Genomic DNA, 16266 nt, shown 5'->3' on the forward strand with positions numbered 1-16266 from the left:
TATATTAATATACTTTTTACCTTTGTAATTACCTTGTATATAAGCCTCTGCAGACTGCCCCTTATTTCAGTTCTTTTGACAGACTTGAATTTTAGCCAATCAGTGCTGACTCCTAGGTAACTTCTCGTGCATGAGCACAATGTTATCTATATGGCACACATGCATTAACACCCTCCAGTAGTGAAAAACTTTCAAAATGCATTCAGATAAGAGGCGGACTTCAGGAGAAACTAGCATATGACCTACCTAGGTTTAGCTTTCAACTAAGAATGCCAAAAGAACACAGCAAAATTGATGATGAAAGTAAATTGGTAAGTTGTTTAAAAATATGCCCTATCTGAATCATGAAAGTTTATTTTTGACTAGACTGTCCCTTTAAAAACTTAACACATAGTACTCCCCCTAAAGGTGCATACCAGTACTACAAGAAAAAAGACTGCTACTAGGCACTTTCATTGTTTCCCAGACACTTGTTTTAATGTATTTTGCATTATAATCACTTTGTGAGAACTAGAAATCTATTTAAGGAAATCCACTGCAATAACTTATTTGCATTCCAAGCGATAGGTCTAATGAGTTTTTTATTCTTAGAATCAAGTTGTGGGATTCTTCACCTTTAAAGGTCAAAGATAAATGATAATCGTGCTCCTGAAATAATATCTCTTGCGGCTGATGTCCTAGATACCCTGCTCTTTTGAGACAAAGTGTATGCCAGGTTCATTCAGTGCCCTCATTTGGATTAAATAATCATAAGAGCAAGATGAAAAAGTGTAATATACTTTCTCCTCAGGTAACTTAACTTAGCGTATACGGATTTGTGACTTATTTAAAGTAGGTCACTTCATTATATGTTATTTATATCATAAAAAAGTGCAATTTATTTATAACCCCAAGGGGAAAAAGAGCATGCAACTTTCAAATAAATGGTGTTTATAACTAACACATTACTATGCACCAACATTTGTGAAGCAAAGAAATTATAAATAAGTGTTCTCAGGTGCAGCAACACAAACCTGACATATTTATTGCACTCCTCTATATATATTATGGCTAACGGACATTAGGAGAAAATATCCAATAGGACAGTTTGAGGTCAGGTAATAGACAATGACTAGTGCTTAAAGGGCCAGATTACAAGTGAAGCGGTATTTTGTGTTTCCCCTATAGCGATAACTCAGCTAGAATTAACATTTTTGCTCTAGTCGGGTTGCGCTAGTATTACAAGTTGAAAGTAAAAGGTTTTTGCTCTAGCGGTAACTCGACTAGCACAATAATTTATATTTTATAAATATATTTTATATCTTTTCATCTTCTTATATATTTATGTGTTTATATGTCTGAAAATACATATATGTAGAAATAAGAAGAGAGGAGGGATCCCACGTAGGAGTATAAAATCAACAATATTTATTGGCACATAACGTTAAAACGCCATTTCCATAGGCAACAGCAAAAGGGTACAAAAAAGTGAAAGAGCGTGACACCAAATGGCTTACATGTTTCGGCACTCAGCCGTAATCATAGCCTAAGGTGTCACAGTTGGGAAACAATTTAAAAACGCAAGGTTGAATACTGATAGGTTAAAACCTAGGGACAAATTACACGCCCATCCCAGAATAGAAAGAATCAATTAACCCCCTTAAAGGGACACTGAACCCAATTTTTTTTCTTTTGTAAATCAGAAAGAGCATGCAATTTTAAACAACTTTCTAATTTACTCCTATTATCAATTTTTCTTCGTTCTCTTGCTATCATTATTTGAAAAAGATGGCATCTAAGCTTTTTTTTTTGTTTCAGTACTCTGGACAGCACTTTTTTATTGGTGGATGAATTTATTCACCAATCAGCAAGGACAACCCAGGTTGTTCACCAAAAATGGGCCGGCATCTAAACTTACATTCTTGCATTTCAAATAAAGATACCAAGAGAATGAAGAAAATTTGATAATAGGAGTAAATAAGAACGTTACTTAAAATTTCATGCTCAATCTGAATCACGAAAGAAAATTTTTGGGTACAGTGTCCCTTTAAGGCCATTTTGCAGTGCATAACATTAAGGATAGACTGGTAAATAAACAGCATATAATGATACACAGGTGCATAAATATGCATAAATATATTACAACAGACAGTAGACTTATCTGAGGTGATTATAATCAAGCAAAAATACTGGATGTATATATATATATATATATAAAACTGAAAAATAAAAATGAAAATAAAAATAAAAGAATAAACAGTGTAATCATAGGGAATCTACTAAACAGCAAATAATGCCCATGTACATAAATGTATTCTAACAGACTCTATGGTTGTCAATGAATAATTCAGTCCAAGTGGTACAGCACTAAGATAACAAGGTGGTGCAAGCTGTATAGGTACCACACAAAACCCTTAAAATAGTAACACAGTCCAAAGAATTCAGCAGCACTCACCATTTTGTAGAAAATTCCATCTTTATTGGGATATTCAAAGCAAAAAAGACAACGTTTCGGACCTCTAGTCCTTAGTCATGTCAGTACATAAATGCAGGTAACACACCTTAATATAGGGATCCCCATCCCTATATTAAGGTGTGTTACCTGCATTTATGTACTGACATGACTAAGGACTAGAGGTCCGAAACGTTGTCTTTTTTGCTTTGAATATCCCAATAAAGATGGAATTTTCTACATAGTGGTGAGTGCTGCTGAATTCTTTGGACTATGTCAATGAATAATTGTAATGTTAGAAGCAACCAAGATACTTTGATTTATGAAAATGAAAAGAGTTAATTGTAAATGACTGGCAGATACAAATGAATGCAGATATGTGTGTGCACAGATCACAGGAAATATCCTAGAAGTTAGGGTAGAGAGAAGGAAGAATGCTTGAACTAGTGAGATTTAAAAATTCTGTACACAAGTCTATAACGAAAATTAGATGTAATGAATATGTGTATGAACTAATAGAAAAACTAAGACAGCAGAAATTACTCCCAGAAGTTGATAAGGTCATACTTGGAGTTTAAACCTAAAGGGAGTCTAGTTTTTAAAGTAAAAATCCAGTAAACTTCACGTTTGGCTAGGATATTATCTAGATCCCCACCTCTTTTTGGGGTCTTTGCTTTTTCTATAGCTGCCCATCTGAAAGAATCTAAACTGCAATCATGTTTTGTGGCAAAATGTTGTACCAGGGATGTAGTTAAGTACCCCTGGTAATTGTAGAAAAATGCTCCCTAATGCGGGAATTGACATCCCTAGAGGTCAAACCTATGTACTGCACGTTACATTTTGAACAGATAAGTAGGTAGATAACATAAGTACTCTGAGTACTCTGGCAATTAAGACAGGACTTAATGGGGTACGTCTGACCAGTGACAGATGAGGTAAAATCTGTGGTGACAAGTACATGGTCGCATGGTTTACATTTGCGATGACCACATTTGAACATGCCCAGGTGTTGAAGCCAAGAGCTAGTGGGCCCTGTGGGGGCCAAAATAGATGCAAGCGTGGAACATTTTTTATATGAGCATTTAACACCATGTTTGACAGTTTCCTGAAGTTTGTCATCAGCAGCTAAAAGAGGGAAATGTTTCTTAATAATGCTGCAGATCTGGGGATATTGGGCACTGAAAGTGGTCACAAAATGAACTCCTTTGAAGCCGTCTGTTTTATTAAATGGCTTGTCCTGTAAGAGAGATTCTCTCTCTAGGGTATCAACTTTGTTTCTGGCTGCATTAATATGAGTTTGTGTGTACTTTCTTTCTTTGAGTCTATCCTCTAGCAACTTGTATACAGTACATACATATACATCATTAGACAAGTATGTGTATGTATTATTATTATTATTTTTATTATTATCGGTTATTTGTAGATCACCAACAGATTCCGCAGCGCTATAAACCAAATGTATCTCTATGTTAAAGCCATTTGCCTGCCTTTTTTTTTCTAACACCCGAGATCTCATATTAAAACCTTATAATTTTTTGCGGTAGTGATTCTAGAGTAAATCCTGATTGCGCTCAAGTCATCGCGTTTACGCGCAACTTGTAAAACGAGCAGTAAGCACGATCAGCGCAAACCCACGTGATATACCCCTTATCTCTATGGTGCAAATGATTGCGCTCCACTTGTAATCTAGACATAAATATTTAAACTGAAGAAGGGAAATATACCTCCCAAATGCTTCTATAGTAGGTATGTAGTCTTTTTTTATGTTAAGTTTTATTGCAATATTAATTGTAAGATTTAATTGAAAAATAGATTTGAAAATTGGAAACACCACTAAAGTATTTAATCTCTTAGATTTACATTGTATTCCATTTAATCAATTATTTGAAAAGTAATTTCACTATTTAAAAGCTGTTTTTTAATTAAATAAAGGGCACACAAGTCAAAATGAAACTTATTCAGACAGAGCATACAATTTAAAAATAAATCTATCCAGCTTACTCCTATTATCCAATTTACTTAAAGGGTTAGAGAGGCCAAAATTGAAATGTAAATGGGTAAATTTGAATTTTAAGTAGAAGCATTTTTGCAATATACCTCCATTTGTTAAAATACTTCTAGTAAAAGTTATTAACATCTTTCTGAGACATACACACATATGCTGTGAGGGCATTTGCACCAGTATTCAAGTTCACATAGCTGGCAGTATTGTGTATTGTGTCTTTCAAAACACAATTTTGCTTCTATTTAAAATTGAAATGCACCCTTGCACATTTTATCCTTGACCTTTAAAGGCACACTAAAGTATTATTATTATTATTATTATACTTTATTTATAAAGCACCAACAGATTCCGCAGCACTTCTAATCTACTTCCATTATTAAAATGTGCAGTCTTTTTATTTGCACACTTTCTGAGGCACCAGCTCCTGCTGAGCATTGGCTGATGGCTGTCACATGAAACAGGGGGAGGGAGCACCTAATTAACTTTTACATTTGCCATAAAAAATCTACTACTCATTTCAAATTTAAAATAAGTGTGATTTTTACTAGATATTTCGCAATAAGGCAATTCTACTATATTTAATAGTAGTTTATCTCTTGGTTGAATACTAGCTTCTTTCACTGAGAGCATACTCAGGTAGACTCAGGAAGGTGCATTGTGTCCATACAGCTCAATTATGCATTATATATATATATATTATTATTATTAAAGGTTTTCACATTTTTCTTTAACATTTTTACACTTCTGCCCACACCAGCACGCAAGAAAAACAAAAACCTAGTACCTACCTATGTAAAATATGTTATTAAACACATTTATATTTTAGGGAACCTCTACTTAAACTACTGGAAAAACTATTAGACTGGCATTATGTTCCCACTGCCGGAAGAGTTCCTACCTATGAATGCACCCTGGTACCATATTAACCTCTCTCATCTGTTTCAATAACCGCTTCACCATATGAATGATGGGGACACTTTTGATTTACATGGTACTCATTTTCAAGGTTGGTGTTAAAGAGACAAATACATGGTGAATAATCATTAATCATTGCAGAAAACACACAGATACATATTTACTCTGTTTTACCTCTTTCTTTAGTTCTTCTTCATCCTCAAGGGTAAGAGCGGCCAACTGCCTAGATCTCTGTTCCATCAAGTTTACATATTTGATTGGATTAGATAAAGCTTCAATCACATCTGCATAAGGGCAAAACATAGAACATAAACTACAAGATAAATAATACGCAGTTATACAATGTTATATTTTGTATTACTTGAAAATCGATATTAAATACACACTAAAAACTTGAAACATGAATTCATTCATTTTTTTTTCTATAGATTTGTTAGTCAAAATACACAAAAACATGTTTCTTAAACTTATGATACACTGTTGTCTTTTGAAAAGACAGTCTAGTACAGTGATGGTGAGCCTTGGCACCACAGATGTTTTGGAACTACATTTCCCATGATGCTTAGACAATCTGCAGTCTAGTTGAGCATCATGGGACATTTAGCTCCAAAAAAACTGTGGTGCCAAGGTTAGCCATTGCTGGTCTAGTATGTAATCTGTATAACACATTTAACCATCTTCATTAAAGGGGCATTATTATCATTAAAAGTTTATTTTGTGATTAGATAGATCACACAGTTTTAAACAACTTTTCAATTTATCATTATTAGCTAGTTTTCTTCATTCTCTTGGTAACCTTTGTAGAAGGCGCAACAATGTACTACTGGGAGCTAGCTAACAAAGAATTAAAGCAAATTAGATACAATAACAAAAGAACACTGAAAAGTTGCTTAACATGGTCTCATATATCTGAATCATGAAAGCAACATTTTCAGTTTTATACCACTTTAATTGCAGGTGTTGTAACATGTTATGCCTGTACGTCTGTAAAACTTGAAACTTTTGCAAATTAAGCAAACTATGCATGATCCTATCCATGTCAATATAATATAAACATATTCCCTGTGCCAGTGACAGCCAGTAGATTAGCTGATTATATCATTCCTGTTAGTCTGTGACTTTTTTTGTTATTCAAATTAAGACCCTATTCATTCAGTGACACTAATCTTAATTTAAATGAGCAATTTAAAGTTAAATAGCACAATGCATTTTAAAGTCTGTAAATTTAATTAGTCTGACTTAATACACTTAGGGCAAGATTAGAAGTCGCGCGGCACCTCACGTGTAATTGCTTTTTCGCATTTGGGGTTGCACAGCTATTACAAGTTGCAAAATAACTTATTTTGCTCACGGGTTAAGACACGTAATCCAAACAGTCAAATTGCGTGCTTGCTCACATATTCCCCATAGAAGTCACTGGAGAAGACAAACAGAAAAAAAAACCCACAAAAACCCTAATATGTTGCTCAATGCCCTTGATGTAATTCTCCTCTAAAAGTGTACATAAAAATGTGATTATTTCATATTGAGAAAATGTTTACGTAACGGAATATGTTCTATTTATTTATAAATAAATATTTCACTATATATGTGATGATTTTTGGACTGATATATCTATTTTTAGCAAGATATGTATATGATATGTATATCTGTAGATCTATATGCAAATATCTCTTTGAATGAGATATTGTTTAATGTGCATAAGATTGTAATGTAACATCTTTTCATTGTCTCCATAAAGATATCTATATATATATATACATGTTTCTCTATGTATGCGTGTGTATGTCAATGAAAAATCCCTTCGTCTACTTTTTTCCCCCCGAGATCTCATATCTTTTAGGGGTTCTAACTTTTGTGTGCAATATAATTTTAAAATATTTTTTAACAGACAGTGTTAATATGCGTGTAACTGTACTTTGTAATGTATTTTTCAAGTGTTTTGTGAAAATTTTATGTTGCACAAAACTGTTAGCTACAGCTCCTCGAGCGGGGAAAGGATTGTTGTCTAAAAGGTGAATGCGCAATCATGATTTTTCAACACTTGTAATAGCTGCGCAATGAAAACTGATTGCAAAAAGACTATATAGCGCGTGGAAAACTCATTACGCGCGACTTGTAATTTTGCCCATAGAGAGAAGCACACTCACAGGAACGAACATCCAGCTAACATTGTTAGCCTGCTCTATGGAGATTTACCACCTGGGTGCAGCTTCCTTTTAGCCCAGTGCTTTTCACAGTGTAGAACTTTCCAGTAGAATATCAGTCTGATCCCGCCTATTATAGTCAGAGCAGCGCCAAAATACCAAGCAATTCCAAGGAACACAGCAACTCCAGACGATCGTTTTGGCCTTCATTGGGCCTCATCAGTGAGGTGTAGCCATATTCCTCTAAACACACTGAGCAAGGAGTCCACGTCTGGTTGCCCCTATTTCCCTTAGGGAGACTTTTAATACACAATGGTAAAGCGCTTCTCTTTTTGTATGCAGTTTAAACAGTCTGCCCAGATTACGTAAGTACAATATCTCACCTGCAAACGTATCAGGAACATAATCTTTTACTTCAATGTAAACAAAAATTGCTGGCAACGTTAGAGGCACATTTTTTTCATTTCTCAAGCAAATGTAGTGATAACCTAAAATAACAGAAATTAAACAACATTATATAAAGCAAAAAGAACTTACTGAAACACTTTTAAAATATTTAATATTTATAAACGATGTTCTTAATGTATAACTGAATAGCTCTTATACTTTATAGTACTAAAGTGATATTCTATATTAGCTCAGTAAATTCTGCCTCTAGACATTACAGATTTTTTTATTAAAAGGGTACTAAACCCAATTTTTTTCTTTCATAATTCAGATAGAGGGGTAGATTTAACAAACAGAGGATGCTGCTATCTACCCCCGTGGTTTCCAGATTGCTGGAAACATACATTAAGAAGCAGTAGTTGTAAGACCTCTGCTCCGTAACTCGTTCACCACCTCTGAGGCGGCAGACAGCAATTATGCCGATCAGATACGATCCGGATGATTGACACCCCCTGCTAGCGGCCGATTGGTCGCAAATCTGCAGGGGGCGGCATTGCACAATGCATTTCACTAGAAATGCTTGTGCAATGTTAAATGCCGACAGCATAGGCTGTCGGCATTTAGCTATGTCGGGCGGACATGATCTGCTACAGCAGATCATGTCCATCCGACATTTAATAAATTGGTGCCAGAGCATGCAATTTTAAGCAACTTTCTAATTTACTCCTGTAATTAATTTTGTGTCGTTCTCTTGCTTTCTTTATTTGAAAAGCAGGCATATAAGATTAGAAGCTGGCCCATTTTTGGTTCAGAACCTGGGTAGCGCTTGCTGATTGGTGGCTAAATATTTTTTCACATAAAGATACCAAGAGAATGAAGAAAAAGTGATAGAAGTAAATTACATGCTCTATCTGAATCCTGAAAGTTTCATTTTGACTAGACTTTCCCTTTAACCACGGGTTTGAATTTAAAAGCTAAATAAAAAAAGAACTATTTAATTATAGAATTGTATTTTAATAATTTCAGTCTAATAGTGTACTGCCTAAGGTTATGCATCTTACTAAGTTTAATTGTACAAATACGTAAGAGTAGAACAAGTCAAATGCTATAGGTCAGTCACATATGCACTGCATCGTTATTTTTTCTTTTGAAGTATTCTCAAATTAACAACAAAAAAAATTAAAAAACGTGTTTCTTTTCCAAAAGGATATTTATACTCTAGAGTTGACTATAATGAATTTAAACTGCTTACAATGCTCACTTAATAAAAAACTTAATTAAACCAATTGTATATTTTGACTTCCCCATATCCACAAAATAGTCACATATGTCCACTATAAAATCTACATGATGTAATCTGCTTTTACCTGGTCTAATGGCTGAAACAGGTAATAACCGATGCCCTATGAATTTGCCACCTTCTTCATACGCAGCTATGCGGAGACATGCTAGAGACGGCAGCACCACCTAGTGGGAGATATCGAAAAAGCACAATATTAATCTCCAGTCTCTAGTATCAACCTTAAAGTATAGGACATCACAACAATAATAGCTATATATAGCACCTATAAATTTAAAGAACATATTTCTTAATGATTTAATTGAATTCTGTTGTTTTTAAACCTTTTTCACCTAGAACAAATTGGCAATGGAGAACCCCTATATGTAAACCAGCAGTGCACACAGGTTTGCAGTTCACCTTTTTAAAAGATTAGATCCTGGTATGCAGGAACAAAAATATGGCTGGATATTGGAACACACATAGGTTTCACCTGATAGATAAAGGTGTCACATAGATATGGGTTTAAGAAGGAAATAGATATAGGTTTAAGAGGGAAAAGTACCTTTTGCTAAACATACAGTGCCAGATTACGAGTGGAGCAAAAAATTGCACTTTCGCGAGTGAGATATTTGCACTCCACTCAAAATACCAGCACATGCAAATGTGTGTTGGTATTAGCAGTTTAGCGCAATGCGAATACAACCTAGTTCAGCGAAGGGGGTAAGTTGCGAAACAATGGGCAGCAAATTTGAAATATATATGTATATGAGTATATACATATATATTTATTAATGTGTTTATATGTGTATATACACATATTAACACACACACATATATATATATATATATATATATATATACAGTATGTATATATATATATATATATATATATGCATATACATAAATATTTAGAGTAATAGTACAGTCCCACATAGACAAAAATGTAAAGGCACTTTTCAATGAGATTTTTTATCTAACAACCTACATCCGCACACTTTAACCCCTTAAAACTGCTTTGTGCAGTTATTTTTTTTTTTTTAAATCATATTTTTTTGGTAAAATTTTTTATTTACATTGAGGATATGTATACTTTATTATAGGGGCATTTGGGGACATTTTTTTAAATTAACCAGAGCTCTGACCTCTGGTTAATATTCGGAGTGCAAATTGCTACCGCAAGCTTGCGGTAGCATTAAACCAGCCACTCGTAATGGCTGATTATTTAGCATGCGCCTTTAAACGGGTGAATTTTCCCATTTGCGGACACATGTTTAATTAGCACTCCACTTCTAATCTAGCCCACAATCTGTAACTTAAAAAATAATATAGTTTGTGTTTATATCATTCTACTACATTAATAGACTTGGGTTTTAAACAAATATAAAAAATGTGTCAAACAAAAAATATATTAAAGGATAGAATATACAATTTTAAAAAAATTTCCATTTACTTCTGTTATCTAATTTGCTTCATTATTTATGTATCCTTTGTTGAAGAGCTAGATGCTGATTGGTGGCCGCAAATATAATATATGTCACAGTGCTTTAATTTTTTTTAAAACATGGAAGTTCCTGTGTGGAATAAATCTGGTTTTATGTGTGAGGTAAGCAACTGAATTCCAGAACAAGTTTTACTTTAAATTAGACAGTTTTGACTTATGTGAAATACATTTAAGAAACATTTGGAGTACTATATCCCTTAAAGGAAGATAATTAACTTGCGAGATTATAAATACTCACATTTTTTTAAAATAAAGATATAATTCCTCTATATTTATAATAATTAGCCTCATCAATGTATAAGAAACATTTGCTAAATGTAATATATAAACCTTTTTAAAAACGATTGGTTCCTCCTCCCACACTGGGTTAACAGCATTGCCTTGGGAAGTCTTCGTTTTGAAAGCTTTTCGTCTTGTGTCAACAGGTAAACCAAACATGTCCACTTCTACATATGTCCCAACTTTCTTGTCTGAGAGGAACTGCCCTGAAATGATCTGAACGGAAGGAAAAATATAAAAACCTTTTAAAAGAGTTAATGACAATAAATATATAAATCCAGATGCTCTAATATAGTAAATGTATGCTTTGAAAACCAATATTCACAACAAGCATATTCAGTGATGTTTAAAGGGACAGTCTAGTCCAAAATAAACTTTCATGATTCAGATAGGGCAAGTCATTTTAAACAACTTTCCAATTTACTTTTATCACCAATTTTGTGTTTTCTTAGTTGAAATCTAAACCTAGGAGGTTCATATGCTAATTTCTTAGACCTTGAAGGCCACCTCTTACATGAATGCATTCTGATATTTTTTTTAACCACTAGAGGGTGTTAGTTTATGTGTGTCATATAGATAACAATGTGCTCAAGCATGTGGGGTTACCTAGGAGTCAACACTGATTGGCTAAAATGCAAGTCTGTCAAAAGAACTGAAATAAGAAAGATAATCACAGAGGTAAAAAGTGTATTAATATAACTGTGTTGGTTATGCAAAACTAGGGAATGGGTAATAAAGGGATTATCTATATTTTAAAACAATAAAAAGTCTGGTGTAGACTGTCCCTTTAAAATCAACTAATTGTAACTCTGAATAACTTTTTGTTAATGATAGTGATATAATTTAGATGAATGTTCCATTCTGAATGGCTCCATTGGAATTTAGTATAGAGACAACCATGGTGGCACAAAGCTGTAATATGTCACAGCTCCTTTCTGACAGTGTTACCTAGAGTAGATGGTTGAGAGAATCTTGAAAGATGGCTGCAGAATATTTTTACAAAATTAAAACACATGTAGATTATGCTCGTGTCTTAACTGTTACTCCTTTTGATTTCATTTTATTTATTTATTTTTTTATTTATTTTTCAAATAGGTTTTTATTTGGTTTAGAAGTTGAATGTAACAATTGGGGTCACGCAGGGCCCCTGCTCTAATAGGTTTAAACATGAAATTCAAAACAACATGTTCAGAAAGTGTTAACATACACTAAACACATAAAAGAATAGCATTATATGGACTCAGCTTACTGTTCAAGACATACACAAATGGATTCAAGTCAATGAGGACACATATTTCCTTAGAGTGAAAAGATTTTGAGGCGAAAATAGTTCACCCAGTTGGGACCCTGGTAAGGGCCCTACCGAGGTGGGGGGGGGGGAGGGTAGCCTGGGGCTGAGAATCTAATGTGAATATATATAAAGGAGATTAGGCTTAACACAATATAGAAGTTAAAGACCAATGTTGACTGTTCTGGAAATAATATATGACTCACAGCTTTCTGTGAGATAAGACGTGACCTATAAACTTACTATGCCACATTTGTTAAGGTAAAGGAATAGCCTGGACTGTGTTATTAGGAGCTTAATATACCTAGATTAGGGCACTTGGTCTTAGGAAGCCAGAACGTGCAGCATGTTAGCTCTGGAATAGTTAGATTGCGACTCATTACAAAGGAACTTTCATTATGGGTGTGTGATATACAGGGCTTCTACTAATAGGGTAAAAGTTAGTGGCCATTTGATACTAAAAGGGTCATGACAGTAGGTATGGGTATGTAAAGATTTGCACCCCCTAAGTAGGCAGTTCCTAATAACGTTGTCTCAGAATATTTACAGTTATAAAAACAAAAAGAAAATTCACAGAAAAGATAATGAAACTGTGGATTGGGATTGAGGCAAAGGGGTATGAACATCAACACACATCATTTATACTTACAGTAATTGTGCAGCTAACTCAAATATGAAGACAAACTGTATTCTCAATTAATCTTAACTAGCCCTGAAATTTATACTAACGTGATGTTATTAAAGTCTATTAGCCAGCAAAGGCTCGGTATTAAACAGTATTCATTATATAGCAGAGTGGTCAAACTGATATGAAAATATAACTTCGCTGCAGATCTCAGTAGGTTTAGTTAACATAGGTACCATGAACGTAGCAGCCTGGCTTAAGCCAAAAGCATGTGAACAAAATAACATACTTAAAATCACTGAAATTACTAGAAATACAATGATTAAGTGTGATAATATAAGAGTACCATAGACTTTATGCATGTCTGAGTGCACTCATACAGACTCTAATGAGGGTAGTTCTAAATTATTATGAGAGTTCACTATAGCGTCCTTTAAACTGCATAGTCCCAGCTCTAAGTTAAGGGTATTAGGCCTTGTTACCCATTCCTTACCGGTCTTCTTGAGAAGCACTGAGATGGATCACGGAGCTGGAGCAACTGATTTCTAACGTTCACACAGCCACATTGCTCCCAGCCCCGCGTCTTGGGTAACTGCTTGTTTCTGTCACCCCACACCCTCTCGGGACCCCGAGTGAGGTAGGTGCCGTTTCCAGCACACAAAGTCTCGCGGGTAAGATGCGTCCACACATTGCACACATGCCCAGGAAGGAGAAACAGCTGCGGGGCCCCCTATACCTGCCATGGCCAAAGCAGAGTAAAAGTAATCAGTCGCGTCTTGCTGTGAATCAGAATCAGAGGCTGTGGCAACCTTGGACGGCTCGCTCTGCCTCTTACTGGAGACCCGGTTCGCCAAGTGCGTGATGCTGAGGTAAGCTGTCTCCTCTGTCGGGACAAGTGAAATTTCCATCTTCATTTGGAAAATAGTCTGTGATTGCTCAGGCAGCACCTTCCTAGTGCCGGTCAAGGCGCCCAAAACCACAAAGCGCTCCCGTCTGGGATCGAAGGTGGGGAGTGGGTTTCCCATGGAGGCAGCGGCATAGCCTTCCCGATTAAGCGGGTGGAAGGCCGTAGCAGCGGATGGGTCAGTAGTGAGCCTATCGTCAAGATCTCTTGTTGGCTCAACCAGGATTTCAGGTTGATCGCCCTCCATAGTTTCTCCCCCTAGAAGTAGTTTACAGAGATCCTTCTCCAGATTTTGGAAATGGGCATGTATCGCCTGGGTTATGGAATGCTCCCAGCGATCTATAGCTTCCATTGCTCCGATGTAGATATGTTGCGCTACTTTAGGGATGAAGTTCCTGCACGAATCTGCCTCTGAATAGGAGATAGTTCCTGCGGTAGGGAGAGATAAATTTTTACAGTGTCTTGCAGTATATCACTGTATCGTAACGACAAGTACACTCTTGGTCCCTGCCGGGGGGTTGAATTATAGGCCGCAACCCGTGTAATATTCCGGTAGACTAGATGAAGCCCCAGATCTGAAAAATATTGATATCCCTTGAAAGGGCTCTCTCTGCTGTGCACTTAAATGGTGCGATTGATACTCGATGGAGCATTAAAGTCAATTTAGTGAGCAGATTAAGGCAATGAGAAGGAGCAGCAAACAATCTAGCGACCTGTCATGGCTGCCGCCCGGAAGTTCCCCCCTTGATTTCATTTTTAAACTTCTGACCGCACTTTTTTTCCAATGAATTATCCACACAAATCATATGCTGTTTTCTTTCCATGTCTTTGTTTTTTAAGCAGAACTACACTTTTTAAATATTATATGTAATAAAATAGCTCCCAGAATGCAAACAAATAAAACAAAATAAACACTTTTGCTCCATAGTTAGCATCAATTTACCGTTATAAAACACAATAAAAATAAACATTCTTTAAAAACAACATTGTCATTTTTCACTGTTCTACACATGATTTTGGAGTAGGGTAACATAAAAAATATTTATTATAAAGCTGTAGACCAAAAGAGAGTATATATACCTTTACTGAAACTGTGTTTGCCACAATTCCATCTACAGTTGTTTCAGTAAATGGATCAAAATGTTTGTCAGGACGCCTCATGAATTCAGGCTTGAGTCTGTAACCACATTTTCCATTATATTCATACATCCCCATGTTCAGTTGCATGGAAAAATCTGGAATCAAAAATAATATACTGTATATATGTGTATATATATATGTGAAATATATATATATATATATCAAAATAACAAGAGTATTGCATTGAGCAATGATACTTTTTTATTGGACTAACTATACATTTATAAGATGACAAGCTTTCGGAAGAATGCCTTCCTTTTTTATATATATATATAAATTTAAAAAACAAAATTTATGCTTACCTGATAAATTCCTTTCTCCTGTAGTGTAGTCAGTCCACGGGTCATCCATTACTTATGGGATTATAACTCCTCCCTAACAGGAAGTGCAAGAGGATCACCCAAGCAGAGCTGCTATATAGCTCCTCCCCCCTACGTCATATCCAGTCATTCGACCGAAACCAAACGAGAAAGGAGAAACTATAGGGTGCAGTGGTGACTGGAGTATAATTTAAAATTTAGACCTGCCATAAAAAACAGGGCGGGCCGTGGACTGACTACACTACAGGAGAAAGGAATTTATCAGGTAAGCATAAATTTTGTTTTCTCCTGTTAAGTGTAGTCAGTCCACGGGTCATCCATTACTTATGGGATACCAATACCAAAGCTAAAAGTACACGGATGACGGGAGGGACAGGCAGGATCTTTATACGGAAGGAACCACTGCCTGAAGAACCTTTCTCCCAAAAACAGCCTCCGAAGAAGCAAAAGTGTCAAATTTGTAAAATTTGGAAAAAGTGTGAAGTGAAGACCAAGTCGCAGCCTTGCAAATCTGTTCAACAGAGGCCTCATTTTTAAAGGCCCAAGTGGAAGCCACAGCTCTGGTAGAATGAGCTGTAATTCTTTCAGGAGGCTGCTGTCCAGCAGTCTCATAGGCTAAACGTATTATACTACGAAGCCAGAAGGAGAGAGAGGTAGCCGAAGCCTTTTGACCTCTCCTCTGTCCAGAATTGACGACAAACAGGGAAGAAGTTTGTCGAAAATCTTTAGTTGAATGCAAATAAAATTTCAGGGCACGGACAATGTCCAGATTGTGCAGAAGTCGTTCCTTCTTTGAGGAAGGATTAGGGCACAATGAAGGAACAACAATCTCTTGATTGATATTCCTGTTAGTGACTACCTTAGGTAAGAACCCAGGTTTAGTACGCAGAACTACCTTGTCTGAATGGAAAATCAGATAAGGAGAATCACAATGTAAGGCAGATAACTCAGAGACTCTTCGAGCCGAGGAAATAGCCATTAAAAACAGAACTTTCCAAGATAACAGCTTGATATCAATGGAATGAAGGGGTTCAAACGGAAC

At 35.6% G+C, this 16266-nt stretch overlaps 1 protein-coding gene across 2 annotated transcripts in view; it reads right to left on the minus strand.

Annotated features, from left to right (window-relative positions):
- Positions 1-16266, minus strand: part of PLCB1 (phospholipase C beta 1) — a 1466985-nt gene that overhangs the window by 252797 nt on the left and 1197922 nt on the right. For both annotated transcript variants that reach the window (XM_053712164.1, XM_053712163.1), the window contains exons 19-23: positions 14845-14999; positions 10999-11163; positions 9253-9352; positions 7882-7986; positions 5526-5635 (exon numbers count right to left, since the gene is read on the minus strand). In XM_053712164.1, coding sequence (XP_053568139.1) covers positions 5526-5635; positions 7882-7986; positions 9253-9352; positions 10999-11163; positions 14845-14999 — 635 coding nt within the window. The remainder of the gene's footprint in view (positions 1-5525; positions 5636-7881; positions 7987-9252; positions 9353-10998; positions 11164-14844; positions 15000-16266) is intronic.

Source organism: Bombina bombina, chromosome 4 (genome assembly GCF_027579735.1).
Source record: "Bombina bombina isolate aBomBom1 chromosome 4, aBomBom1.pri, whole genome shotgun sequence".
Lineage (NCBI taxonomy): Eukaryota > Metazoa > Chordata > Amphibia > Anura > Bombinatoridae > Bombina > Bombina bombina.